This window comes from Lampris incognitus, chromosome 1, assembly GCF_029633865.1.
Source record: "Lampris incognitus isolate fLamInc1 chromosome 1, fLamInc1.hap2, whole genome shotgun sequence".
NCBI lineage: Eukaryota > Metazoa > Chordata > Actinopteri > Lampriformes > Lampridae > Lampris > Lampris incognitus.
Window position 1 is genome coordinate 112,297,635 of NC_079211.1, and position 27,613 is coordinate 112,325,247.

Sequence of the window (27,613 nt, forward strand, 5' to 3'; positions counted from 1 at the left end):
AGAGAGAGAGAGAGAGACGGAGAGAGCGATAGAGAGAGACAGACGGAGAGAGAGAGGGGCTGGTTGTTGTACTTCGGTCATCTGGATGTGTGGGGACCAACTGTTGACTCAGTAGTGCTTACTGTCCTGTGGAGCGTGAGGGATATGAGGGGGAATCTGCTGCTGTTGGTACTTTGCTGCAGCGGGCCTTTATGGCTAGCAGGTACAGTATGCTGCACTACTTTTAAAAGCTACATTAAGTACAAAGGTGGATATGTGTGTCTGTGTGTGTGGGGGGGGGGCGGGTGGGTGGGAGGAGTCCTGGCACAGAGAAGATGAACAGCTTTAGGGTTCCTCTGGTGTAGGTTATTCTAAGGGAATATGTTAATGCAAGTTGACTGGTGCTGCCAGGACTTTGTGTTGAATGCGGTTTGATGAGCTAGTCCTGACGCTGCGCCCATGCTTTTCTGGATTAAAAGTCTACACCTAGTTTAAGTGTATTTGTTCGTAGCATAATAGGAACAAAGTTTATACTACAAGCGCACAAAGGTTATTATTTGAAACTTCCTTCTGATCCCAATGAGTGTTTAAAGATGTAGATTTAACAACATTAAGACAGCGTTAAAGAAGACTGCAGATTTAACTGTGTATTTACTGACTGTTTCCTGTCGTCATTTTCATGCAGCAAATTTGAAGACCAAAATTCTCCCTGTAATGCACCAAATTGTGCCAAGGATCAGTGTACTTTATCGCATTCTTCTTTTAATCCATCACATCTATTGGTTTGATAAATCCCATTTGTTTGGATTTTGTTGTGTTGATGTTGGCAATATTTGTGCGGCTAGCAAGGGAGTTTGATGTGAATGGCCTAAACAGTTTCACAGGTCTCCTGTTTACAATGAAATCAACCTCAGCCCACATTGTATTACTGCAATACTTATTCTACTGCCTCAGTAAAATGCTGTGTTATTCTACATCCAGGAGTGCACTGTGGGGTGGACATTGATGAGTGTGAGAGTGAGCCATGCCAGAATGGCGCCACATGTGAGGATGGTGCCAATTCCTATATGTGCCACTGCCCCAAACTGGAGCCTGGCCAGGAGCCCTGGGGTGGCCACGACTGCGACATCCTGCTGGTTGGCTGCCAAGTGCACCAATGTCAACATGAAGGAACCTGTGTTCCCATGCTGACTCTCAATGGGGAGCACAGCTACACATGCCTCTGTCCACCAGGCTGGACTGGGGAACACTGTAACACATCCACCACCTTCTCCTTTAGTACTGAAGGGTACATCCTAATCCAGCTGCCTGCTGCCAACAACAGGACCAGACGAGAAGCTGACCCCAATGACCACAACCACGGGCTCCACATAAAGCTTCGCTTCAAGAGCACTCTGCCTGACATGGTGCTATACTACCGGGGCAGTTTGGAGCGCTTTGTCTCTCTGGAGCTCGTGAGGGGTAAGCTTCAGGCTAGAGTGAAGTCAGGGAAGGTGCTGCAGGTTATCCACCCTCAGCTAGTCAATGATGGACAATGGCACCAGGTCACTGTGACCATGGATGAAAGGCTGGTGCTGGTGGTAAAAGGGCCTGGCTGTGAGATGGGAGATGGTTGCACTGTGAAGAATGAAGGCCACAACCAACTCTTCTTCCTTCAGCCTGGCTCCATCAGACAACTGTATGTGGGAGGAGCGCCACAGAAATATTTGGCCCAAACTGCCAGCGGCCAAGGATTCATCGGTTGTATGGAGGACTTCCAGGTGGAGCACAGACTGCTGCTGCCCAAGGACCTCCACCGAGAGGAAAATAGGGGCATGGAGCTGGGATGTAATAAGAAAGACTGGTGCCAGGAAAACTCCTGCTCCCAACGTGGGAGATGTGTGGACCTGTGGGTTCGTGCCAGTTGTGAATGCCATCGGCCCTACCATGGAGAAAGCTGCGAGCAAGGTAACACTCTTTTAGCTCACAGGCAGTGAAAAGCACATTACACTTTTGGGGGTAAATATATTGCTTATAGCTCTTTTGTACAGCGGACTTGCATTGGATGCTTTCTTTTTTAAACTGTTTTATTTTAGATTAGTAAACTACAGAACATAAAATTAGCAAATTAGAATGGACAAAATACGCTCCATATCAATCTGGGTGGTAGTGGCTCAGAGGTAGAGCTGGTCGTCTAGTAACTGGGGGGTTGCCGGTTTGATCCTTGGCTCCCCTGTGCAAAAATGTCATGGTGTCCTTGAGCAAGACATCAAACCCCTAACTGCTTCCAGTGAGCAGGTCGGTGCCTTGCATGGCTGAACCGCCAGTGGTGCATGTGTGCTTGGCTGAATGTGAGGCATTCATTGATTGTAAAGCACTTGGCGTGGCTGTTGCTGCTAGAAGACCACTATGAAGGCAATCTATTTACCATTCTTATCAAAAATGTTTGAAAGATTATTTTGAAATTATTTAGGCGGATATATACTTTGGGGTAGTCAGATATGTTTTTTGTTTATATGTCAAGGGTCTTCATTTTCTAGTCTTTAACACCAGAATGGCCGGGATTTCACTTCTACCCAAAATGACCATGGGCGGTCAAAATTACGGCTGGTTTTTAAACTCTATATTTTGTCAAGATAAATACCCAGTTGAGATATTGATGCATTACATATGTTAGTATCTCTGTTAAGAAACTAACTGACACCAAAACTAACATTTTAACAACTTTTATACTATTTTTCAAACAATGTAAAATGGCTGCTGTCCAACGCTGTAAATACTGCAACGCCTTGGTGGTAGTCATGGTGCGTCTGTAACGGCATCTGTAACCAGACATGTTGGACATAATCAGAAATCAAGTTTTTTTCATGATATTGTTGTGCTTGCCTGTCACAGAGTACCCTTCTTGGACCTTTAGTCATGAGAACACGACCAGCTACGCCTCCTTCGAGATCTGGGAGGGCCACGGAGACAACTTCACCATCTCCTTCTTCATGCGCTCCCTGCAACACAATGGCTTGCTTCTGCAGCTCAGCAGAGAGGGGAAAGCCTACCTGACCATCTATCTCAAAGAAGGCACGGTGGCGTTGTACAGCCCGTACACCACTGTGCTGTCAGAGTCCCACTCCCTCACCAGGGGCAACAATGAACTGCTGACGGTGAAGGTGCGCTACGGCCACGTGGTCTTCCCTGAGGCAGGGGACCAGCGTGCCTTAGGGAATGTGAGTGTGGAGGCCGGGGACGTGGTCCATGTGGGAGGGCTACCCGCAGGTGAAAACATAGCCTCTTGGGGGGGGTACTTCAAGGGCTGTCTGCAGGACATCCGCATTGACCACAAGTATCTGAGCATTGGAGATCACCCAGAGGTCCTGGAAGTTTACCGCGCGAGCACGATGGACAATGTGCTCGAAGGATGCCAAACAGATCAAACATGCAAGGTAAACTAGAAGTATGTAATCTCATTACTTCAATTTCACAGGTCCGGTTAACGTAGCGGTCTAGTCTGTTGCCTACCAACACGGGGATCACTGGTTCGAATCCCGTGTTTCCTCCGGCTTGGTCGGGCACCCCTACAGACACAGTTGGCCGTGTCTGCGGGTGGGAAGCCAGATGTGGGTATATGTCCCAGTCGCTGCATTAGCGCCTCTTCTGGTCGGTTGGGGGCGCCCAGGGTCCGAAATTAACACTCGCCACCCGCCAAATGCGAGTAGATTTTCTGATTGGCGAGTAAATCTCGGAAGCCTACCCGTCACATGGCAAGTAACAAAAAAAGTGAAATCCAACCACTTAATCCCCCCATCTCTCTTGCTCTCTCTCTCTCCTTAGCAACAGCAATAACATAGCAACAACAATAACAGAAATTAACCAACCAAAGTGCATTAGAACAATAACATAGCAACAGCAATAACAGAAATTAACTAATCAAAGTGCATTAGAATGATGCTAGATGCTACTGGCGGGTAACATTACACACACACTCGAGAGGAACAACGACAGCAGGCCCCGTCAAACTCGGCACTAGCCTACTCTATTCTTTTAAGTAACGTTAGCGAGTAACACCAGTTATGTGGCGATATTTAGAAGGGGCAAAACCACCATCAAAAAGACAACCATGCCCCGAAGAGGAGGAGGAAGCCACCATCACCTCCAAACCGAAAAAAAAAAAGTTTAGTGAAAAGTGGAGGTTATGGCGATAAAGGAGCTGCGAGAGGCTGGCTGGAGTATAACGCACAGACCGTGATAATGAGTTGCTCCGTCTGTCGCCAGTATGCCAAAAACCGTAGTTATTCATTTGTCATCGGTAACAAGATAACGAAGGTAGAAAACATCAAGGAACATGAGACCTCCAGATTTCACATTACCTGTATGAATGCCTCTCAGGCTCAGTTGGAGTCTGTCCTCACAACATCCTCCGTAAAGGTGCTAATAGCCATGTCCGAGCAGACCAGCATGAGAATGCAGAACATGTTTAGGACTGTGCATGCCATTGACAAGAAGGAGAGACCACTCTCCAACTTCGAATGGATGTGCGAGTAAGTGAATTTAGTTTTCATCTCAAAATATCCTTATACAGTGTAAACAAAGTGCTGGCTGTAGCTAACGTTAGCCAGTTAGCACTAGTATGGGACACCTAGCTTGCACTAACATTAGCTGTGTGCTAGCTTCAACACCATGAAACAGGTTAAAACTGATTGGCGGTCCAACGTCGTCAACTCAGACACACTCTCGGATCTATTGATGCTGCAGCTGTCATCTCCCGAGATCAGGGAGTATGACCCAACCAGTGCTGTTGATCTGTGGCACCAAGACTCTGTCAGGAGCAGGAGGCCAGACTTCATGGACGGTGCAAAGAGAGTGGCTGCTGTAGAGTGAGAAGTAGTCTGGGACGAGGGATGGGCATGTGGAGCACTCGAGTAGTTATAATAATACGACAAATAAAACATGAAATCATACTTGTAACATTTTATTGTTAACCATTGACTAATTTTACATAAAAATATTTTTGCTTCAGATCTGCTCTTGTCACATTTTTAAAAGCTTTTATTCAACACAATACCTTATTCTCTCATTGATATGTACTGAAAATGTATATATGGCACAAAAAAGGCTACCAATTATTTTGGCCGGTAAATTTTTTCGTCTACCAGTCCCCTTGGCCGGTAAGCCAAAAAGTTAATTTCGGACCCTAGGGGCGCCTATTTGGCGGGGAGGGGGGGACTGGGGAGGATAGCGTGATCCTCCCACGTGCTACGTCCCCTGGAGAAACTCCTCACTGTCAGGTGAAAAAAGCCGCAGGGAACTCCACATGTATCGGAGGAGGCATGTGGTAGTCTGCAGCCCTGCCCGGATCAGCAGAGGGGGGGAGCAACCGGGACGGCTTGGAGGAGTGGGGTAATTGGCTGGATACAATTTGGAAGAAAAAAAGGGGGGAAAAATAAAAAAGAGATCAAATTTCCTGTGTATGAATATTATGTATGACAAATTCACAGAATGACATTTTACACTGGAACAATCCTGAATAGCAGCTGGGATCAGCTGGAGTTGATCATATACAGGAACAACATGCAAGCAGAATCGTTCTTTTTTTGTTCCTCCAACCATCACTGTTTACAAAATTAAAACATTTCAGGCACTGAATGGAAGTAATAGGTTGCCTAACCAAAAAGTTATCTGAAGAGTTGTCGGTATTATCAAACACTAGCATGCATTCATTTTAAGTATTGTCTGGATCTGTTGCAGGAAATGTGTTGTGTGTTGTGTGTGTGTGTGTGTGTGTGTGTGTGTGAGAGAGAGAGAGAGAGATTGATTACAAGTCCAAACCATGATAAAGATTTCCTTGAAGACAAGGAAACAAGGAACACAATCGAATAGTCTCCATTTTGTATGGGAAAACAATGTGCTCTTCACTTTCTACCCACAGTGGGGTACAATCAGTGGTGGTTGATCTCATATATATAAAGCGAGAGTGTATGTTTGTATGTTCGCTTAAAACTCCAGAAATACTCATTGTAGAACAAAAAGAAAGGTGTCTTTAGAATCAGCACTTTCCAATGATTGCACAGTTCGAAAAATATTTCAAAAACCAAGTAAAAAATCGGATTTATTTGCGAAATTTAGTTTATTTTGTGGCGATTTGTGGCAGCGGCGGATTTGCAGCGATTAATACACACATTGGCAAAGAAGCTTGATGAATGGATTGAAAATTATGACGTTGGATAATTTTTGTTAATAAGATTCATTTATTCAACATTCGTTTATCACGTTTCATATCATAAATTATCCTATATTTTATCATCGATTATATCATAAAGATCAGATTGTGTTGGTTGTTTTGGTGAGAATGCATTCCCCGGGCAATGGCGGGTACCTCTGCTAGTATATATAAAAAAGTCAGGAATTAGGAACATTTTGTCATTTCATTTCATGTACGCAAGCACATGACTAAATATCGTTTCCCCCAGCCCACAGCAGTGCAACACAAAGACAAAAACAAATATCCAAAAATCACAAGAACACATACTATATCAAACTACAATTTAAAAAAAAAAAAATCACAGTCCAAGAGAACGAACGCCAGCCAGGATGACTTTTGGAACTGCTGGTCTGCATGAGCTAGCAGTTAGCTTAGCCTGCCCTGCTTCCGCGTCCTGTCAGACCGCCCTCGGTGTTTCCTCCTCAGGCACAGCTCCGGGCAGGGCTGTGCTCCCTGGGCCCACCGGATGCAGCAGACCAGGCTCTCCCCAACTGATCCAATGCCAGCTCTCCCAGCCAGACACCTACAACACACCTTCCCGCATACCACATGATGACACTAAAAACACAGTCAACGCTAGGCGAGACTGCTGCCAGACTGCCCTTGGTGTTATTGGAACTGCCGGTCTGCATGAGCTAGCAGTTAGCTTAGCCTGCCCTGTTTCCGTGTCCTGTCAGACCGCCCTCGGTGTTACTTCTGCGGGTGCAGAGAATATAACTACCACTGATCACCTGTGATCAAAGTGAACACTGTGTACCTGTGATCTGTAACTGAGCTCACAATCCTTGTAGCTTGTGGTTGCGTCAGGACAGATTTTCTAGATGAATGTTTCATCCATCCATCTATGTGTGTGTCTCTCTCTCTCCAGGGTGAACCCTGTTTAAATGAAGGGGAGTGTCATGTCACCTGGAACGACTTCGTGTGTAACTGCACCGTGAACTTCTCGGGAAGGACATGTGAAACCCGTTTATGGTGTGTGGACAGCCCTTGTTTTGAGGGAGGACAATGTGTTGAGCTACTGGATGGTTATGAATGTGAGTTAGCTTTCTTTTTCCCCATTCCAGTGTTCTAGCCTAGAATTATGTTAACATATTACTCTGTAACATATTAAAACCCATATATATATGTATGTGTGTGTATATATATATATATATATATATATATATAGCATATATTTCACTTGATTCCTCTCTTCTCTATGTATGTTACTGTTCAATGAATACATACATAGCAAATCACAGAAGCAACTTAACCTCTGTTGGTTTAATTTGAACAATTCTGTTATAAACTCATAAACTGATGGTGCTCTTCACCAGGCTTAACTGAAGCCACCTTCCAGGACAACGCTATCCAGTATGGTGCCAACAGTTCGCTGGTGAGTCCTGTAACCAGTATCACCATGGACATCCGTACACGGGACGAGAGCGCTGTGTTGTTGCGGGCAACCGGCATGGCTGAGGTCTTCTGCTTAGGACTGCTCAACTCTACACTGCTGGTCAAACTGCTCAGCAGGGAGAGCCCTGAGCTGCTAGCTTTCACCAGTGAGATGATTTTAGCCGATGGGGCCTGGCACACCATCCACCTGGCCATGGCCGACCCGACACAGCCAGTGTCCCGCTGGCGTCTCACTGTGGATGGGCAAAGATCTGGTGGAAGCCTGGAGATGGGGGGTAACCTCAACTTCCTTAACACTACCAGTCTGTGGCTGGCAGAGAACTTCACTGGATGTATAGGGGAGGTGAGGGTAGGTGGAGTCTACCTGCCTCTGATCGACGTACCAGCCTCCCCGCAGACAACCCAGTTTTTCAAATGGGGCGGGTATCAGCCCACTGTCGGATGCCACGCCGCTCTGGTGTGCGATTCCCAGCCTTGCCTCAACCAGGGCATATGTCAGGACCAGTTTAATGACTTTAACTGCAGCTGCGTATCCGGATGGGAGGGAGAGTTGTGCCAGACAGAGACAAACGAGTGTTCCTCGGCCCCCTGTGTCTATGGAACATGCACTGACCAACTGGCGGACTACTACTGTGAGTGTCAGCCTGGCTACATGGGCAGGAACTGCCAGGAGGAGCTGGATAACTGTTTGGAGTTCCCCTGTGAGAACGGGGGCACTTGCTTGGATGCCCTGGGAGCCCATTCTTGTACATGTCCACTGGGGTACAGCGGCAAGCGTTGCCAGTAAGTAAAGACACAATTTGCTGCTTCGTGTTCTCTTTGTAGTCATATATCTGATGCCTGAACAGTCAACAAGAAATGAGTCCAGATTCTTTCTTCTATTGTGTGCTAAAAACCTTTCAACAAGTACCAGACAGCACCCTGTCTCCAAGGACTCACAGCGACGGTCCCTTGTCTGTTTAAAGTTACTCTACTGTTTGATCATTTTGTTTTTGATTGTTTGGAAGAAAAGTGCCAGCTAAATACCTGAAATTGAGCTAAATACCTGAAATTTAGAATTAAACTTAAACAGGACACTGGGATCAAAGGTTTAACTATGGAACCACCCTTGTGCCAAACACACCGTCCAACTCCTCAGAACCTTCGAATATGTGTTAAAAACATGAAATTATGCATCGCATTGTAGTGAAACCTGACAATGTATACCCAATAGGTGGCGTTTTCCTCCAGTGGCATGTGACGCAAACATAGACTGCCTCAATGGAGGGGTGTGCATAGGGGGTCCCTTGGGGGGCAACTGTACCTGCAGGCCCGGATACACTGGAGACAGGTAAGCGCTGGACTGACAATACACTCCTGCCGTAGCCCAAGTTGTGTGTGAAAGCAGGTCAAAGAAACGGTGGTCAGGATCTGGTTGGTCAGCTGTCCTGCTGCTCTGTCTGTCAGTTGAGCCTGTGCCACTGCGGTGCCTTTCAGGTGTGAGACAGAAATAGATGAATGTGCGTCCAACCCGTGCCTCAACGGTGGAACATGTGTGGACAGACTCAATCACTTCCAGTGCATCTGTGTGCTCGGCTTCAGCGGCAGACTGTGTGACAGTAACGTAAGTGGCTTCCCTCTCTTTAGTGAAAAGATTGGTTTACATATTAATTAATAAGTGTGCAGATTGCAATAATGTATCTTATTTTGACTCACTTATAACTTCATATTCCTGTTAGCTGTCACTGGGATGACGGCAACTCTCTCTACGGTCCACAGTATCTATCTACAGATGGATGGATAGACCTGTTCACCAAAAAGAAAAGTATTAGTGATAAGGGCGTCCAGGTAGTGTGGCAGTCTATTCTGTTGCCTACCAAGACGGGGATCGCCGGTTCGAATCCCCGTGTTACCTCCGGCTTGGTCAGGTGTCCCTACAGACACAACTGCACGTGTCTGCGGGTGGGAAGCCGGATGTAGGTATGTGTCCTGGTCACTGCACTAGCGCCTCCTCTGATTGGTCGGGGCGCCTGTTCGCAGTGGGGGGGAAACTGAGGGGAATAGCGTGATCCTCCAATGCGCTACGTCCTCCTGGTGAAACTCCTCACTGTCAGGTGAAAAGAAGCGGCTGGTGACTTCACATGTATCGGAGGAGGCATGTGGTAGTCTGCAGCCGTCCTCAGATCGGCAGAGGGGGTGGAGCGGAGACCGGGACGGCTCAGAAGAGAGGGGTAATTGGCTGGGTACAATTTGGGAGAAACGGGGAGAAAAAAATCAGTAAAAAAAGAGAAAAAAAGTATTAGTGGGAATAAAGTTGGCGGTATGGTGGCACAGTTGCCTCACAGCAAGAAGATTCTGGGTTCGAGCCCCGGGGTAGTCCAACCTTGGGGGTCGTCCTGGGTCATCCTCTGTGTGGAGTTTGCATGTTCTCCCCGTGTCTGCATGGGTTTCCTCCAGGGGCTCTGGTTTCCTCCCACAGTCCAAAGACATGTAGGTCGAAATTGCCCCTAGGTATGAACGTGTGTGTGTGTGTGTGTGTGGGGGGCTGGCAGCCTGTCCAGGGTGTCTCCCCGCCTGCTGCCCAATGACTGCTGGGATAGGCTCCAGTATCCCCGCGACCCTGAGAGCAGGATAAGCGGTTCAGCTAATGGATGGATAATATATATAAATAATCCCAATTGATCAATCACTCCCTTTGACAATAAAACTTTTGTTGTCAACATAATGATGCAGTCAGACAGTCATCATACAGAGAAGGGCTTAGCTACTGCTTCATGTTACTTTCCATGTAACACTTAATCAGACCAATTACAGCCCCTCAGTACTTTTCTATTCTCTCTCTTGTAGAAATTGGGGCACAAGGAGCGTGTTCCCTGGCTGGTGGTGGCCATACCTCTGACCACACTGTGTGTTCTGCTCGTCATCCTCGCCGTGTTCTTCCTCATCATGACCGCTCGCAAGAAACGCCAGTCGGAGGGCACCTACAGCCCCAGCACCCAGGAGGTGGCCGGGGCGAGGCTGGAGATGGGCAGCGTGCTCAAAGTGCCCCCTGAGGAGAGGCTGATCTGAGGACCAGCCCTGCGACGGACGCCGACATGAGGAGGGGGTGTCTGAGGGGCAGAAGGCTGCCGGGGGCGGCAACATGTGGAGCCGTGCCGCTGGGGCCTGTCTCAAGGAGGAGAGACAGGGACATGGGAAGGAGGAATCAATGGCTGATCCACTTTGCTGGTGAAAACTACTGATGTCAGAGACAGAAGGACAAACGTGCAGAGGCAGGGGAAGACTGTGAGCTTACGACACTGGATCCTGGGTCGCCTGTTGACGGACATCCTCTGGTCTAAACCAAGTTAAAAATTGAGGACAATCTTTTGACAAACTCCACATACCTTGGAAATGACCGCAGCCCAGGAGGAGTCACGCAGCTTCTTCTTCATGACTATGGTGTTTATAATCATTGCTTAATAACTCTTTAGACGTGCACTATGTAGCTTAATAGGCCAACCACTATACCCACTCGTTTTGCCATTTTGTAAATATACTGAGTGTTTTGCTCGTTTCTTTGTGTTGTGTGTAAGATGAAGTGTGCTCCAAAAGATAAGGTTACTGATATTTTTTATATTGTTAAAGGGAAAGGCAATCAATTGGAGGTTTCTATTCATATAGTCTATGACCATCTAATCAAACCTGGTGAAAAGAAATTACTTCTGATCTCTGGTGACTTAAAGGAAACGTTAATTTTTTGACGTCTCTTCCTACTTTAAACTCACAACTCATGTAGTACACAACGTTGATGTGATTTTATTTGCCATCGATCCCGTTCTTCATATGGGACACAGCTCCAGCTGGCCACGATCCTCGATCAGTGCAAAAAAACACTAAACGGGGCATCTGGGTGGCGTGCCTATCGACACAGGGATCGCCGGTTCGAATCCCCATGCTACCTTCGGCAAAATCGGGCATCCCTACAGACACAATTGGCCTTGTCTGCGGGTGGGAAGCCAGATGTGGGTGTGTGTCCTGGTCGCTGCACTAGCGCCTCCTCTGGTCGGTCGGGGTGCCTGTTTGGGGGGGGGGGACTGGGGGGAATAGCGTGATCCTCCCACGCGCTACGTCTCCTTGGCGAAACTCCTCACAGTCATGTGAAAAGAAGTGGCTGGTGACTCTACATGTATGGGAGGAGGCATGTGGTAGTCTGCAGCCCTCCCCGGATTGGCAGAGGGGGTGGAGCAGCGACCGGGACGGCTTGGAAGAGTCGGGTAATTGGCAAAAAAGTACAACCAGGGAGAGAAAAGGGGGAAAATCCCCCTCCCCCAAAAAAGGCTTCATGGTTTAGCTAAAGCTAACATGATGCTCCAGCAGCCTATCATAGTGACTGAGTGGTTATTGTAAATATTTACAGCTGTTTTTATTGTAAATCTCCTCATAGTGTTTGTTGTGCTGCACCATGGCAGAAGACTGCTGCTGGTAACTGCTTGTAAACTGTGTTGTAAGAAGCAACACGGTAGGAAAGGACCATAACCAACTGTAAAAAATGACTCCCAATTTCTTAAAATGACATATTGAATTTAAATATTTAAGGGCCCAATTTCTTAAAATGACATGTTGAATTTGAATATTTAAGGGCCCAATTTCTTAAAATGACATATTGAATTTAAATATTTAAAGGTGGCACGGTGGCACAGTGGTTAGCACGGTCGCCTCACAGCAAGAAGGTCCTGGGTTCAAGCCCCGGGGTAGTCCAACCTTGGGGGTCATCCTGGGTCGTCCTCTGTGTGGCGTTTGCATGTTCTCCCCATGTGTGTGGGTTTCCTCCGGGTGTTCCAGCTTCCCCCCACAGTCCAAACACTTGTAGGTCAGGTGAATCGGCCGTACTAAATTGTCCCTAGGTGCGAATGTGTGTGGGTGTCGGCCCTGTGATGGTCTGACGGCCTGTCCAGGGTGTCTCCCCGTCTGCCGCCCAATGACTTCTGGGATAGGCTCCAGCATCCCGTGACCCTGAGAGCAGGATAAGGGGTGTGGATAATGGACGGACGGATGGATGGATGGATATTGAGTTTGCTATGAAAGACTGCTGTGGCATCATGTTAGCGTCTGCTGAACCCCAGACTATTGTTCTATTTTGAATGAGGATTGTGGATTTGTACCCCAATAATTGCATTGAACTTGAGGCTGGAGTTGAGTGTCCAGAGTGAAGAAAGGGATGGTTAACTGTGAAAATTAAACCTACCAATGCACTACATGAATGTTGAGTATAGAGTAGAGATAGACATGTATTCCTTTAAACTTGTGATGTTTTCAGGCGTATAGGTTGGAGTTGCTCAAATGATATTGTTGGCCCAAGAATATTTCCTTACGTTTTTAAAGTTGTTTTCATTTTTATAGTAGTTATGCTGTTCTGACAGTGTCATGAATTACCCACCATAACCCATCCATCCATTATCCAACCCACTTATCCTGCTCTCAGGGTCGCGGGGATGCTGGAGCCTATCCCAGCAGTCATTGGGTGGCAGGCGGGGAGACACCCTGGACAGGCTGTCAGGCCATCACATGGCCGACACACACACATTCACACCTAGGGACAATTTAGTACGGCTGATTCACCTGACCTACATGTTTTTGGACTGTGGGAGGAAACCGGAGCCCCCGGAGGAAACCCACACAGACACGGGGAGAACACGCAAACTCCACACAGAGGATAACCCGAGACGACCCCCAAGGTTGGACTACCATGGGGCTCAAACCCAGGACCTTCTTGCTGTGAGGCGACCGCACTAACCACCGTGCCGCCCCCACCATAACCATGTATCGCAATTAATTTTCCAGTACAGCAACTCCAGACTTATGCCTGAAGACTTAGCTAATATTAGTCCATGTCCACTTCCTCTTGTCTGTAGGTAAAACTGTTTATGATTAGAAACTGGATGGCACTGTACTTCACAAGAACCCAGGATGTCTGACCGCTCAGCTGGCTTTCACCCTTTACTCACTACTGCTGCTACCTTAACAATCCAATTAACCGGGACACTTTAACAGTCCACTAATGGTGCTGAATCTTTACATAATGTTAACTTATTTCTGATGGTCGTTGGCGACTATGACTATGGCACACTGTATGAAAGCACCATTCTATGCAAGTCTGAGAGGGGTACACGAGTTTATATTGACCGCATAAAGTGTATTTTCATAACAATAGCGGGGTGTGTACATGCAGGATGTATACATGCATGATGACATGGTCGTGTGTGCCTTCCTTCTCCTGCATCCATGCAACGTGGTCAAAGCCATCCTGTGACTATTTCTTCTCTGCTGCACGTCTCCGTCTGAGACAGACCAAAGCCTTTGTGTGAGGTATCTCGAACCGCAGGCCAACAGACTAAAAGTTACCGCGATGGTTGGATTAGGCACACAGTTGAACAGTTTATCATGAAAGTGCTGTTTCAGTACCACGGAAACTGCTGAAGTGTACAGTACCGGACAGTATTGAGAGTACACGCTGTAACTTGCACAACATATCATGGGTATTGGAATAACTGATGTTTGAGCTTCGTGTTGAGAGGTAGTGATTTTACACTGGAGCTGTTTTTTTCTTCTTTTTTACTGAAAATGGAAAATACTATTTACAGTATGCTGTAGGTAACTATAGTATATGAAGAGTTTTATTCCTAGTTCATGTCAGTTTGGAAAATCTATCATTAGCTGCAGTTCATCATTCAGAAACATCACGAGGATCTAGCCCGCAGTCTTTCTTTTTTTTATTGTGGGGTTTTTTTTACAGTTTACTTTTGTCAATTGGTCCAATCTGGGCTTGGACTGAAACTCTTCACATAAAGCGAGAACACTGGTTCCTGTATGGAGTGACTGAAGACTGCTCTGTGAAATTAGATATACACTGTCACTGCAACTGGAAAACAACACTGACATTTTGTTTGTATATTGAGGAGTAGCACAAGTGTTTTTGTTAAAGTCAGTGGGTGTGATGTGTTTTGTACTGTGTTCAAAGAATAAAACAAGAAGGTGGAAACCAGGACCGACAGTGTTGAATAGCTATCATAAGATATTGAACCTTTATTATGAGACATACACATTTTGCTACACATGCATGCTCCTTTGGGGGCTTTTCTGGGATTTGAGGACATTCGGGGCTTAGCCCGGACTTCTGGGGGGGGGGGTCCCCCCTGGAATTTCTTTTTTGATAAGTTCTATTCTGATGCTTTTTTATGTATTCTGGCACCTTACTTACATTCAAAGTATATGTCTTAATCAGTGAAAAATTGAAATGTGTACCCCAAAAACTGTTGTTTACTCCTACTCTGGTAGGAATTTTCATGTACTGTGGAGTTAGAAAACGAGACAGGAGACGTGAGAGTAGACTTAGTCGAGGTAGTTTACTAGCTCCAACTTTGCATGTCATACATTCGACAACGACACTGAACTGTCTGTGAACCGGAAGCGGAAGTGCATTATTTGGCCCTCGCCTCTTCCCTTAAAGGTACACCGTCCTCTTAGGTGAATGTCTCTCGATATATAGATGTGGGTCACCACACAGCCCCCCCCAGAATTCACCTACACGGGGAAAACAGGTGACGAGTCGGGGGGCGGACCCTGCGGCCATAACGGCAGCGCTTCACAGGAGGGGAAACAGATGGGGCCGAAACTCGGGCCATAGGCGGGGCCGAAGCAGGAACAGAGGCAGGTGCCGGGCCCGACCTAGGAGGGCGCCCCCGCCGCGGGGGTAGGGCCAATTGCATTGGCTCCCCAATGTCCAAGTGAGCGGGCTTGAGATGGTCTATAGCGACCCGCTCCGGCCTGCCCCCCCATGTCCACCACAAAGTTCTTATCCCCCGCCTCCAGGACGCGGAAGGGCCCGTCGTATGGGGGCTGCAGCGGGGACCGATGGCTGTCGTGCCTAATGAAGACGTACCTCGCCGATGGCAGATCCTTGGGGACGTAGGACCGGGGGAGGCAGTGTTGAGACATCGGAACGGGAGCGAAGGCACCGGCAGCGCTCCGGGATGCACTGAGGTGAGAGGCGGCCGACCAGGGAGCCGTAGAATCCGGAAGAAACTCCCCTGGAACCCGCAGGAGCTGGCCATACACCAGCTCAGCGGAGGAGGTCTGGAGGTCTTCCTTCGGGGCCGAACGCAGGCCGAGCATGACCCACGGGAGCCGGTCCATCCAGTCGCAGCCAGTGAGGCTTGCCCGCAGAGCGGCTTTCATGTCCCGATGGAACCGCTCACAAAGTCCGTTGCTCTGCGGGTTGTACGCTGTAGTGCGGTGGATCTTCACCCCCAGGTGCTCAGCGACCGCCGTCCAGAGCTCCGAGGTAAACTGGGAGCCCCGGTCGCTCGTGATGTCACCAGGCGTGCCGAAACGGCCCACCCAGCAGCCGATGAACGCCTGTGCTACCTCTGCTGCCGTCGTGGAGGACAAGGGAATAGCCTCTGGCCACCTGGTGGCCCTGTCCACAATAGCGAGGAGGAACGTATAACCACGGGAGGGGGGCAGGGGACCCACCAGGTCAACATTGACGTGGTCAAACCGCCTCTCTGGAACCACAAACGGCGCCAAAGGGGCCTTGGTATGGCGGTGCACCTTGGCGCGTTGGCACGCCACACACGAGCCGGCCCAGGCTCTAACATCCTTACGGAGCCAAGGCCAAACGAACTTGACGCTCACCAGCTTGGTCGAGGCCTTCACTCCCGGGTGGGAAAGGCCGTGGACGGTGTCGAAAACTCGGCGCCGCCAGGAAGTAGGCACCAGGGGGCGCGGTTGACCGGTGGAGATGTCACAGAGGAGGGTGGTGTTGGCTGCGTCGAACGTCACGTCCTCCAGCCGTAGCGCCGTAGGGGTCGACCGGTAGTCTTGAACGGTCGCGTCCTTGGCTTGGTCCGCTGCCATAGCGGCGTAGTCGAGTCCCAAGTGAACGGCGTTAACAACCGCCCGTGAAAGGCAGTCGGCGACGAAGTTATCCTTGCCCGACACGTGTTGTATGTCCGTGGTAAACTCGGAAACCGCCGCGAGATGGCGCTGCTGACGCCCAGACCACGGTTCTGAGGTTTTGGCCATACAGAACGTCAGCGGTTTGTGGTCCACGAAAGCGGTGAACTGTCGGCCCTCCAATAGGAACCTAATTTGTCTGGTTGCGAGGAAGAGACCCAGTAGTTCCCTATCAAAGGTGCTGTATTTGCGCTCGCTCTCACGGAGTTGTTTACTGAAGAACGCCAACGGCTGCCAGCCCCCCCCCCACCCACTGCTCACACACGGCCCCCACGGCGTAGTCGGAGGCATCCGTTGTAAGGGCTATGGGGGCGGCAGGCGACGGGTGAGCTAACAGCGCAGCGTTGGCCAGCGCGGTCTTGGCGGCCACAAAAGCCTCGTCCATCCCCGGAGACCAGTCCAGCTCGTCCTTAGACTTCTTACCCCGCAGGGCCTCATACAGGGGACGCATGATGTGGGCGGCACGGGGCAGGAAACGGTTATAAAAGTTCACCATGCCCAGGAATTCCTGCAGCGACTGTACAGTGCGGGGGCGGGGGAACATGGTGACAGCCCCAACCCGGGCAGGGAGGGGAACGGCCCCCTGTGGAGTGATGTGGTGCCCGAGGAAGGTGATGGACGACTCCCCGAACTGACACTTAGCTGGGTTGATGATGAGGCCGTGTTCGCTGAGCCTGTCGAACAGCTGTCTGAGGTGCGTCATGTGTTCCTCCGCCGACGCGCTGGCCACGAGGATGTCGTCTAAGTACACAAACAAAAATGGCATGTCGCGGAGCACAGAATCCATAAGGCGCTGAAACGTCTGCGCCGCCCCTTTAAGGCCGAAAGGCATACGTAAAAACTCAAAGAGCCCAAAGGGTGTGATGACAGCCGTTTTTGGGACATCCAGTGGGTGGACCGGCACTTGGTGATACCCCCGCACTAAGTCGATCTTGGAATACACTACCGTTCAAAAGTTTGGGATCACCCAAACAATTTCGTGTTTTCCATGAAAAGTCACACTTATTCACCACCATATGTTGTGAAATGAATAGAAAATAGAGTCAAGACATTGACAATGTTAGAAATAATGATTTGTATTTGAAATAAGATTTTTTTTACATCAAACTTTGCTTTCGTCAAAGAATCCTCCATTTGCAGCAATTACAGCATTGCAGACCTTTGGCATTCTAGCTGTTAATTTGTTGAGGTAATCTGGAGAAATTGCACCCCACGCTTCCAGAAGCAGCTCCCACAAGTTGGATTGGTTGGATGGGCACTTCTTTGAGCAGATTGAGTTTCTGGAGCATCACATTTGTGGGGTCAATTAAACGCTCAAAATGGCCAGAAAAAGAGAACTTTCATCTGAAACTCGACAGTCTATTCTTGTTCTTAGAAATGAAGGCTATTCCATGCGAGAAATTGCTAAGAAATTGAAGATTTCCTACACCGGTGTGTACTACTCCCTTCAGAGGACAGCACAAACAGGCTCTAACAGGTACTATTTAATGAAGATGCCAGTTGGGGACCTGTGAGGCGTCTGTTTCTCAAACTAGAGACTCTAATGTACTTATCTTCTTGCTCAGTTGTGCAACGCGGCCTCCCACTTCTTTTTCTACTCTGGTTAGAGCCTGTTTGTGCTGTCCTCTGAAGGGAGTAGTACACACCGGTGTAGGAAATCTTCAATTTCTTAGCAATTTCTCGCATGGAATAGCCTTCATTTCTAAGAACAAGAATAGACTGTCGAGTTTCAGATGAAAGTTCTCTTTTTCTGGCCATTTTGAGCGTTTAATTGACCCCACAAATGTGATGCTCCAGAAACTCAATCTGCTCAAAGAAGTGCCCATCCAACCAATCCAACTTGTGGGAGCTGCTTCTGGAAGCGTGGGGTGCAATTTCTCCAGATTACCTCAACAAATTAACAGCTAGAATGCCAAAGGTCTGCAATGCTGTAATTGCTGCAAATGGAGGATTCTTTGACGAAAGCAAAGTTTGATGTAAAAAAAATCTTATTTCAAATACAAATCATTATTTCTAACCTTGTCAATGTCTTGACTCTATTTTCTATTCATTTCACAACATATGGTGGTGAATAAGTGTGACTTTTCATGGAAAACACAAAATTGTTTGGGTGATCCCAAACTTTTGAACGGTAGTGTATATATATATATATATACTATATGTGTGTGTGTGTGTGTGTGTGTGTGTGTGTGTGTGTGTGTGTGTGTGTGTGTGTGTATGTATATAGCCTACTAACCATTTTTCAAGAGGTGTGTGTCTTCCTGAAGGGTAGTGTAGATGGCAGCGCCCGCCAGGTGGGTAGAGAAATCTTGTATGTGCGGTATGGGGTACCGGTCGGGGGTCGTGGCATTGTTTAGGCGACGGTAGTCCCTGCACGGGCGCCAACCCCCGTCGGCCTTAGTAACCATGTGAAGAGGGGAAGCCCACGGGCTGTCAGAACGGCGGACAATGCCGAGGCGCTCCATAGTCGAAAACTCCTCCCTGGCTATTGCGAGCTTGGCCGAGTCGAGGCGTCGGGCCCGGGCGTAAACTGGGGGGCCCACTGTGGTGATATGATGTTCCACGCCGTGCTTGGTCACCGCCGAGGAGAAGGTGGGTGTGGTGAGCTCGGGGAAATTTGCGAGCAGGCGTTGGTATGGATCCCCGGTGGAGAGTGTGTTAGTGAGGCACAGCGCTCCAGCCCCCCCAAGCGTGCAGGGGTATGACGCAAAAGAGACGGCATCAATCACGCGACAGTTTTTAACATCCACCAGCAGGTTGAAAGCACAGAGGAAATCCGCACCTAGGAGCGGGGTGGATACAGCAGCCATCACAAAGTCCCAGCCGAAACGTCGGCCGCCAAAACACACGTCCACATGTCTGATACCGTACGTCCGAATGGACGTGCCGTTGGCGGGGTCCATCTGGGGGCCGTGACTGTCGGTCATCGTGTCCACAGCTTGTGCTGGTAGTATGCTGCGTTGAGCGCCAGAGTCAACCAGCAGCCGCCGGCCCGACAAGGAGTCTCTGATGAACAACAGCTTGCAGTCACGGCCGGCGCCCATAGCCGGCCTTGGCGTTTCCCTGAACCCTGTAACTGCAGGGTTTGCGACACTGTTTTGCTTTTGCCCCAAACCTGGCATGGTAATAACAGAGCCCGTCGTCAGGTTGGCGGCGGGCTGTCACCGCAGCCGCGGTGTCCATATAGTCGTACACAGGTGGTGGTGGGGCGCTCTTGTGGGGTAGCAGGGCATGCACAAACTGTTAACGGTTGGCCAGGAAAACCTTGTCTGCTTCAGCAGCCAGAGAACGGTAGTCCTTGGAGGCGGCGAGAGGAGAACTGGCCAGTGCTGTGCGTACAGGTACGGGGAGCTGCCTCAGAAAAATGTGTTTGAAAAGAAAGGCCGGATCAGCCGATCCCAGCACAGACAGCATTTTTTCCATTAACCCAGACGGTTTGCCGTCGCCGAGGCCATTCAGGGACAGTAAACGGTCTGCCTTCTCCAGCTCCGACAGTTCAAATAGCTTCAGGAGAAATGTCTTTATAGCATTGTACTTGCCAGCAGCTGGCGGAGCTTCCAACAGTGTCATTGCTCGCGCCGTTGTCGATGCGTCTAACGCCGCCACTACGTGGAAGTACTGCGTTGCATCCTGCGTTATCCCTCTCAGCTGGAACTGGGCTTCCACATGTTGAAACCACGGCCGTGGATTATGCTGCCAAAAGTCGGGTAGCTTCACAGTAGCGGTGTAAATGCTAGCGTTAGCAATAGCCATGTTGTTAGCACCGGCGTCGTCGTTGTCAGACATACTCGTATTAGTAGTTCGATCACGTCGGGGTCACCAATGTGGAGTTAGAAAACAACGAGACAGGAGACGTGAGAGTAGACGTAGTCGAGGTAGTTTACTAGCTCCAACTTAGCATGTCATACATTCGACAACGACACTGAACTGACTGTGAACCGGAAGCGGAAGTGCATTATTTGGCCCCTCGCCTCTTCCCTTAAAGGTACACCGTCCTCTTAGGTGAATGTCTCTCGATATATAGATGTGGGTCACCACAGTACCTTGTGATAAAGTCACCGCAAAAGAGTTATATTTTTATATATTTTTCAGGAAGTCAAAATAATACGATTTCTATATGTATATATATATAAACTCACCGGCCACTTTATTAGGCACACCTGTCCAACTGCTCGTTAACGCAAATTTCTAATCAGCCAATCACATGGCAGCAACTCAATACATTTAGGCATGTAGACATGGTCAAGACGATCTGCTGCGGTTCAAACCGAGCATCAGAATGGGGAAGAAAGGTGATTTAAGTGACTTTGAACGTGGCATGGTTGTTGGTGCCAGACGGGCTGGTCTGAGTATTTCAGAAACTGCTGATCTACTGGGATTTTCACGCACAACCATCTCTAGGGTTTACAGAGAATGGTCCGAAAAAAAGAAAATATCCAGTGAGCGGCAGTTCTGTGGGCGAAAATGCCTTGTTGATGCCAGAGGTCAGAGGAGAATGGCCAGACTGGTTCGAGCTGATAGAAAGGCAACAGTAACTCAAATAACCACTCATTACAACCGAGGTATGCAGAAGAGCATCTCTGAACGCACAACACGTCGAACCTTGAGGCAGATGGGCTACAGGAGCAGAAGACCACACCGGGTGCCACTCCTGTCAGCTAAGAACAGGAAACTGAGGCTACAATTCGCACAGGGTCACCAAAATTGCACAATAGAAGATTGGAAAAACGTTGCCTGGTCTGATGAGTCTCGATTTCTGCTGCGACATTCGGATGGTAGGGTCAGAATTTGGCGTCAACCCTTGTATCAACGGTTCAGGCTGCTGGTGGTGGTGAAATGGTGTGGGGGATATTTTCTTGGCACACTTTGGGCCCCTTAGTACCAATTGAGCATCGTGTCCACGCCACAGCCTACCTGAGTATTGTTGCTGACCATGTCCATCCCTTTATGACCACAGTGTTCCCATCTTCTGATGACTACTTCCAGCAGGATAACGCGCCATGTCATCAAGCTCGAATCATCTCAGACTGGTTTCTTGAACATGACAATGAGTTCACTGTACTCAAATGACCTCCACAGTCACCAGATCTCAATCCAATAGAGCACCTTTGGGATGTGGTGGACCGGGAGATTCGCATCATGGATGTGCAGCCGACAAATCTGCAGCAACTGCGTGATGCTATCATGTCAGTATGGACCAAACTCTGAGGAATGTTTCCAGTACCTTGTTGAATCTATGCCACGAAGGATTAAGGCAGTTCTGAGGGCAAAAGGGGGTCCAACCCGGTACTAGCAAGGTGTACCTAATAAAGTGGCCAGTGAGTGTATATATATGTGTGTGTGTGTGTGTGTGTGTGTGTATATATATATATATATATATATATATATATATATACATATACTTTTTTTACATAAATTATCAAAATGGTGTATGGCATGATAAAATCAGCTACAATGAAAACATTTGTTATTTCAGTGTAACTTTAAAAGGTACGCCATGATATTGACCTGTCTATACTGACATTTGCAATTGACAAAATTAATTCTAATGTACAGGCATGAGTAGCATTAGCATTTTAGCTAATCAAAAGGGCTTCACTCTTTGACTTTGTGACACACAAACACCAAATTGTTACCAGTTTCCACGCCTGGTTCTGACTCAGCTGCTGCTGCTGCTGCTGCTCTTAAGTCTGGACCTGGTCTTTGCTGCCCTCTGCAAAACCATGGATTCATAATTGGACTGGATTGCGTTCTAATTACATCACATGCCCCAACTGTAGCAGTATCTAAACAATACCCCCAAACATAATGGCGTAAAGCTAATTGTTTATTTGAAGTTCGTTTAGATTCAAGTCAATTTGATGGTTAACTTTTGTTTGTGCCTACAGTAAATGAATGAGTCGTTACCATTTTAGTTCATTTTACGGAAATGTGATTTATTTACAGAAAAACTCTGCTAAAGGACAATAACAGTATGCCGTGGGATCAGACGAGTATGGCCCGCTAGCTAAACGGCCCCTACAATCATGATGAAGAGGATTTCTCTTCATCATGATTGTAGGTGCCGAATCCAGTTCAAATCATAAATCAACAGGCAGTTTCAACCATGACTGAAAAGTTACTACATGGGCTACATTCTTACCCTTCCTTCTCTTCTGGAAAAATCCATAAAGATTTGTTCCCCCCTGCAGGCTCCGCCATTTCTCCTCTACGCGTCTCTTCCCGCCTTAACTTGTGTCACGTGACTCAGCGCTGCCATCAGGCCTTCCCACACATGTGCGCGCGCGGATACACACACGCAGGTTTTGTTACGAAGACTATCGAACATTCACACACGTTACGTTTTTGGCGGGGCTTCACACAGGCTTACATCTAACGTGATATTCGGGGCTACACTCAAAACGTTCAGAGGGCAAAATGACCTGGCGATGCCGATGTGCTCCTTAAAGAAGGGCTCTGCTCATTAGTCATGAAGTTGCCAGATACAATCACAGATATCTAACAACAACACTTAATCACATGATCACCTGAAGGAACTTTAAAGCGGCACATGGTGTACTGCAGTTGAAACTAGCAATCAGCTAAGAGGAAACAAGAGTTTGGTTGATTTAAGCTAAAGTAAATACAACTTATTTTTTCCGCTTCCGGTGTGGGAAGATGGCTGCGCGAATTCACGTTTGGAGCGGCCTCACCCAGTACCGTCCATGCATTGTCTTTGTCCACGTCTGCATCTAGCTTTGTGTTTTCGTTTGATGGCTGGGAGAGCTTGGTCTGCTGCATCCTATGGGCCCGGGGACTACGGCCCTGCCTGGAGCTGCGTCCGAGGAGGAAACACCGAGGGTGGTCTGACAGGATGCGGAAGCGGGGCAGATTAAGCTAACTGCTAGCCTATGCAGACCGGCAGTTCCAATAACACAGAGGGCGGTCTGGCGGCGGCCTCGCCTAGTGTTGACTGTGATTTTGGTGTCGTTGTGTGGAGTGTTGGGAGGTGTGTTGAAGGTGTCTGGCTGGAAGAACTGACGTTGGGTCAGCTGGGGGAGCCTGGTGTGCTGTGTCTGGTGGGTCCAGGGTCCACGGCCCTACTTGGAGCTGCGCCCGAGGGGGGAACACCGAGGGCAGTCTGAAAGGACGTGGAAGTGGGGCAGGTTAACCTAACTGCTAGCCCATGCGGACCGGCAGTTCCGACAGTCATTCTGGCGTTCGCTCTCTTGGACAGTGAATTTTTATTTTTTTTGTGATATGTTGGATATATGGGTTTTTGTAGTTTGAAGTCCCACGGGATCTTAGCTCTGCTATTCTCAACCACCTTTGCTGGTGTCCACCATTTGGTCTTGGGGACTCTTCTAGTCTGTATTCAGGCCAGATATTCCTGTACACTGTCCAACTTGGGTATGCCTTTCAGTGTCCGCTTTCCCAGCTAGTATTTTACACCCTGCTACAAAGTGCTGGACTTTCTCAAGGACATATATGCACAGCCTGCATCTTGGGTCTTGTCTGGTGTGGTAGACCCCTCCCTCAACTGATCTGGTGCTAAATGCCTGTTCTTGAGCTGCTATCATCAGAGCCTCTGTGCCCTCCTTCAGTCCAGCCTTTTCTACCCACTGGTAGGATTTCTCGATATCAGCCACATCTTCTATCTGTCATTGGTACATCCCATGGAGGGGCTTGGTCTTCCATTATGCCTCCTCTTCTTCTTCCTCCCCACTCTCTGCCTTCTGCTGCCTGAGTCACTCAGCAGTTTGTCTTGGGGGGCCCTCTTTCTGACGTACTCATGGATTTTCCTTTTTTCATCCTTGATAGCGGCTGACACTCACTAATGCTAACATCTTTTCACTTATCATGCAGTCTCAGGCTGTTGGACTTTGGGTGGAATAACTCCATGCATTGTGAGGAGTTTCTGTGTCCTGGTATCTGTGGCCTATATCTCCTCCTTTGGCCAGCAAAGGAGGATATATATATATACACTACCGTTCAAAAGTTTGGGATCACCCAAACAATTTTGTGTTTTCCATGAAAAGTCACACTTATTCACCACCATATGTTGTGAAATGAATAGAAAATAGAGTCAAGACATTGACAAGGTTAGAAATAATGATTTGTATTTGAAATAAGATTTTTTTTACATCAAACTTTGCTTTCGTCAAAGAATCCTCCATTTGCAGCAATTACAGCATTGCAGACCTTTGGCATTCTAGCTGTTAATTTGTTGAGGTAATCTGGAGAAATTGCACCCCACGCTTCCAGAAGCAGCTCCCACAAGTTGGATTGGTTGGATGGGCACTTCTTTGAGCAGATTGAGTTTCTGGAGCATCACATTTGTGGGGTCAATTAAACGCTCAAAATGGCCAGAAAAAGAGAACTTTCATCTGAAACTCGACAGTCTATTCTTGTTCTTAGAAATGAAGGCTATTCCATGCGAGAAATTGCTAAGAAATTGAAGATTTCCTACACCGGTGTGTATTACTCCCTTCAGAGGACAGCACAAACAGGCTCTAACCAGAGTAGAAAAAGAAGTGGGAGGCCGCGTTGCACAACTGAGCAAGAAGATAAGTACATTAGAGTCTCTAGTTTGAGAAACAGACGCCTCACAGGTCCCCAACTGGCATCTTCATTAAATAGTACCTGTTAGAGCCTGTTTGTGCTGTCCTCTGAAGGGAGTAGTACACACCGGTGTAGGAAATCTTCAATTTCTTAGCAATTTCTCGCATGGAATAGCCTTCATTTCTAAGAACAAGAATAGACTGTCGAGTTTCAGATGAAAGTTCTCTTTTTCTGGCCATTTTGAGCGTTTAATTGACCCCACAAATGTGATGCTCCAGAAACTCAATCTGCTCAAAGAAGTGCCCTTCCAACCAATCCAACTTGTGGGAGCTGCTTCTGGAAGCGTGGGGTGCAATTTCTCCAGATTACCTCAACAAATTAACAGCTAGAATGCCAATGGTCTGCAATGCTGTAATTGCTGCAAATGGAGGATTCTTTGACGAAAGCAAAGTTTGATGTAAAAAAAATCTTATTTCAAATACAAATCATTATTTCTAACCTTGTCAATGTCTTGACTCTATTTTCTATTCATTTCACAACATATGGTGGTGAATAAGTGTGACTTTTCATGGAAAACACGAAATTGTTTGGGTGATCCCAAACTTTTGAACGGCAGTGTATATATATATATATATATATATATATATATATATATATATATATATATATATATATATATATATATATATATATATATATTGCGAGAGAGAGAGAGAGAGAAAGAGAGAGAGAGAGAGAGATCACCTAGAAGCACTCATCGGCACGGTGGCATGGTACTTAGCACAGTCGCCTCACAGCAAGAAGGTCCTAGGTTCGAACTCCGGGGTTGTCATCCCAGGTCCTTTCTGTGTGGAGTTTGCATGTTCTCCCCATGTCTGCGTGGGATTTCTCCGGGTGCTCCGGTTTCCTCCACCATCAAAAAGACATGCGTGTTAGGGTTGGTACTCCTGTCTGTGCCCCTGACCGAGGCATGGCAAGACAAACTGGAGTTGGTCCCTGGGTGCTGCAGAGAAAGAACTGCCCCATGGGGATTAATAAAAAAAAGTCGTATATACATAGTAGCGATGACTCCACATCTGTCTGTCTCTCTTTCTGTCTGTCTCTCTGCCCCCACATTGGAGTGCCAAACTGACATCAACCAGACAGGAGGTTCCTCAGTGAAGCTAGGTCTTTTGAGATGATTCTCAGTCCCACAGGACACGGAGTCCATTCAGTGACCTTCCCTAGCTATCACAGACGAAAACTCACCAGGAACCACCCTGCCTTTGATATGGGTATCGGATTCACAGCAAGACATGGGACTACCCAACTACTGACACATGCAAGTTAGGGTTAATACTCCTGTCTGTGTCCCTGACCAGGCAATAGGAAAAAGAACTGGAGGTGGTCCCAGGGCACTGCACCACAGCTGCCCACTGCTCCCACACAATAGGATGGGTTAAACGCAGGGAGCAATTTTCATGTTAACCTGCACAATGACAAAATAAAGAGGCTTTCTTTCTTACTTTCTTTTTCTCCGCCCGATAACCTTCCCAGGTTGTCGTCACCATTGATCGCAGCTTTAAACTCATCTCCAAAATAAGACGGAAACTCTCACCTTCAGATTATGGTGGAAACGGGACAATGACTTGAGTTGGTCAATTTAAATCTCATACCCTCTCCCTCCCTCTCCCCCTTTGTGTCTGCCCCCCCCCACACTAAAACACACAGAGACGCCCAAACCCCTCTCTGTACTGCGCCACATGCTGATAACTTCAGTCTTACAGCGTAACTCTGCTTGTGTCTGCATTCATGTGAATTAACTGTTAAACTGTTTTTCAATTTTAGATTTTTCAAATTAACAACACATTCTTCAGTATCACATGTGCATATTCCCATGTGGCTTGGATACTAGTCACCATCTTTACATAAGCCTAGACGACCTGCTGACCGCGTTACGCGTGCGGGTCAGGGTTTTCGAGAGCGGTGAGCTCTCCGCACGGGGTGCTCGAGCGGAAGGCGCTGGGCCTCCAGCCAAAAGTCAGACGTGAGCTTTCCAGGCCCGCCCACGTGCAGCGGGGGGCAGAAGCTGATGCCGCAAGTTGAAACCGCCATACGCCTATGACCTCAGATCAGACGAGACAACCCGCTGAATTTAAGCAGGTTACTAAGCGGAGGAAATGGCGACAGGCGTGGGCGCAAGTCCATGAATACCGGGACGGCATCCAGCGCTTTACCTGTGCCCCCGTCCATAGGGTTAGTGGTTGGGTTAGGAAGGGCATCTGGCGTAACATTTTGCCAAATCATTATGCGGATTGACAAGACCATACCGGATCAGTCGAGGCGCCATACGGGATCGGCTGAGGCCCTGGTTAACAACGGCCGCCATTGGTGCTGTGCCCTCACAAGGTACTGATGAAAACTGTACAATCCGCTGTGGCGACCCCTGAAAAACAGGGAACAAGCTGAAAGAAGAAGAAGAAAAAGAACTGAAACTATTTAGCCATCGAG

General features: G+C 48.0%; 1 protein-coding gene across 1 annotated transcript in view; it reads left to right on the forward strand.

The window, feature by feature from the left end:
• The window catches only part of LOC130122804 (protein crumbs homolog 1-like), a 29,808-nt gene extending 19,154 nt beyond the window's left edge, over positions 1 to 10,654 (forward strand). The window contains exons 7-13 of the mRNA XM_056291836.1: positions 961 to 1,926; positions 2,854 to 3,395; positions 7,080 to 7,245; positions 7,528 to 8,389; positions 8,820 to 8,936; positions 9,083 to 9,209; positions 10,433 to 10,654. Of these exons, the coding sequence (XP_056147811.1) occupies positions 961 to 1,926; positions 2,854 to 3,395; positions 7,080 to 7,245; positions 7,528 to 8,389; positions 8,820 to 8,936; positions 9,083 to 9,209; positions 10,433 to 10,654 (3,002 nt within the window). The remainder of the gene's footprint in view (positions 1 to 960; positions 1,927 to 2,853; positions 3,396 to 7,079; positions 7,246 to 7,527; positions 8,390 to 8,819; positions 8,937 to 9,082; positions 9,210 to 10,432) is intronic.
• The last annotated feature ends 16,959 nt before the right edge of the window (positions 10,655 to 27,613 follow it).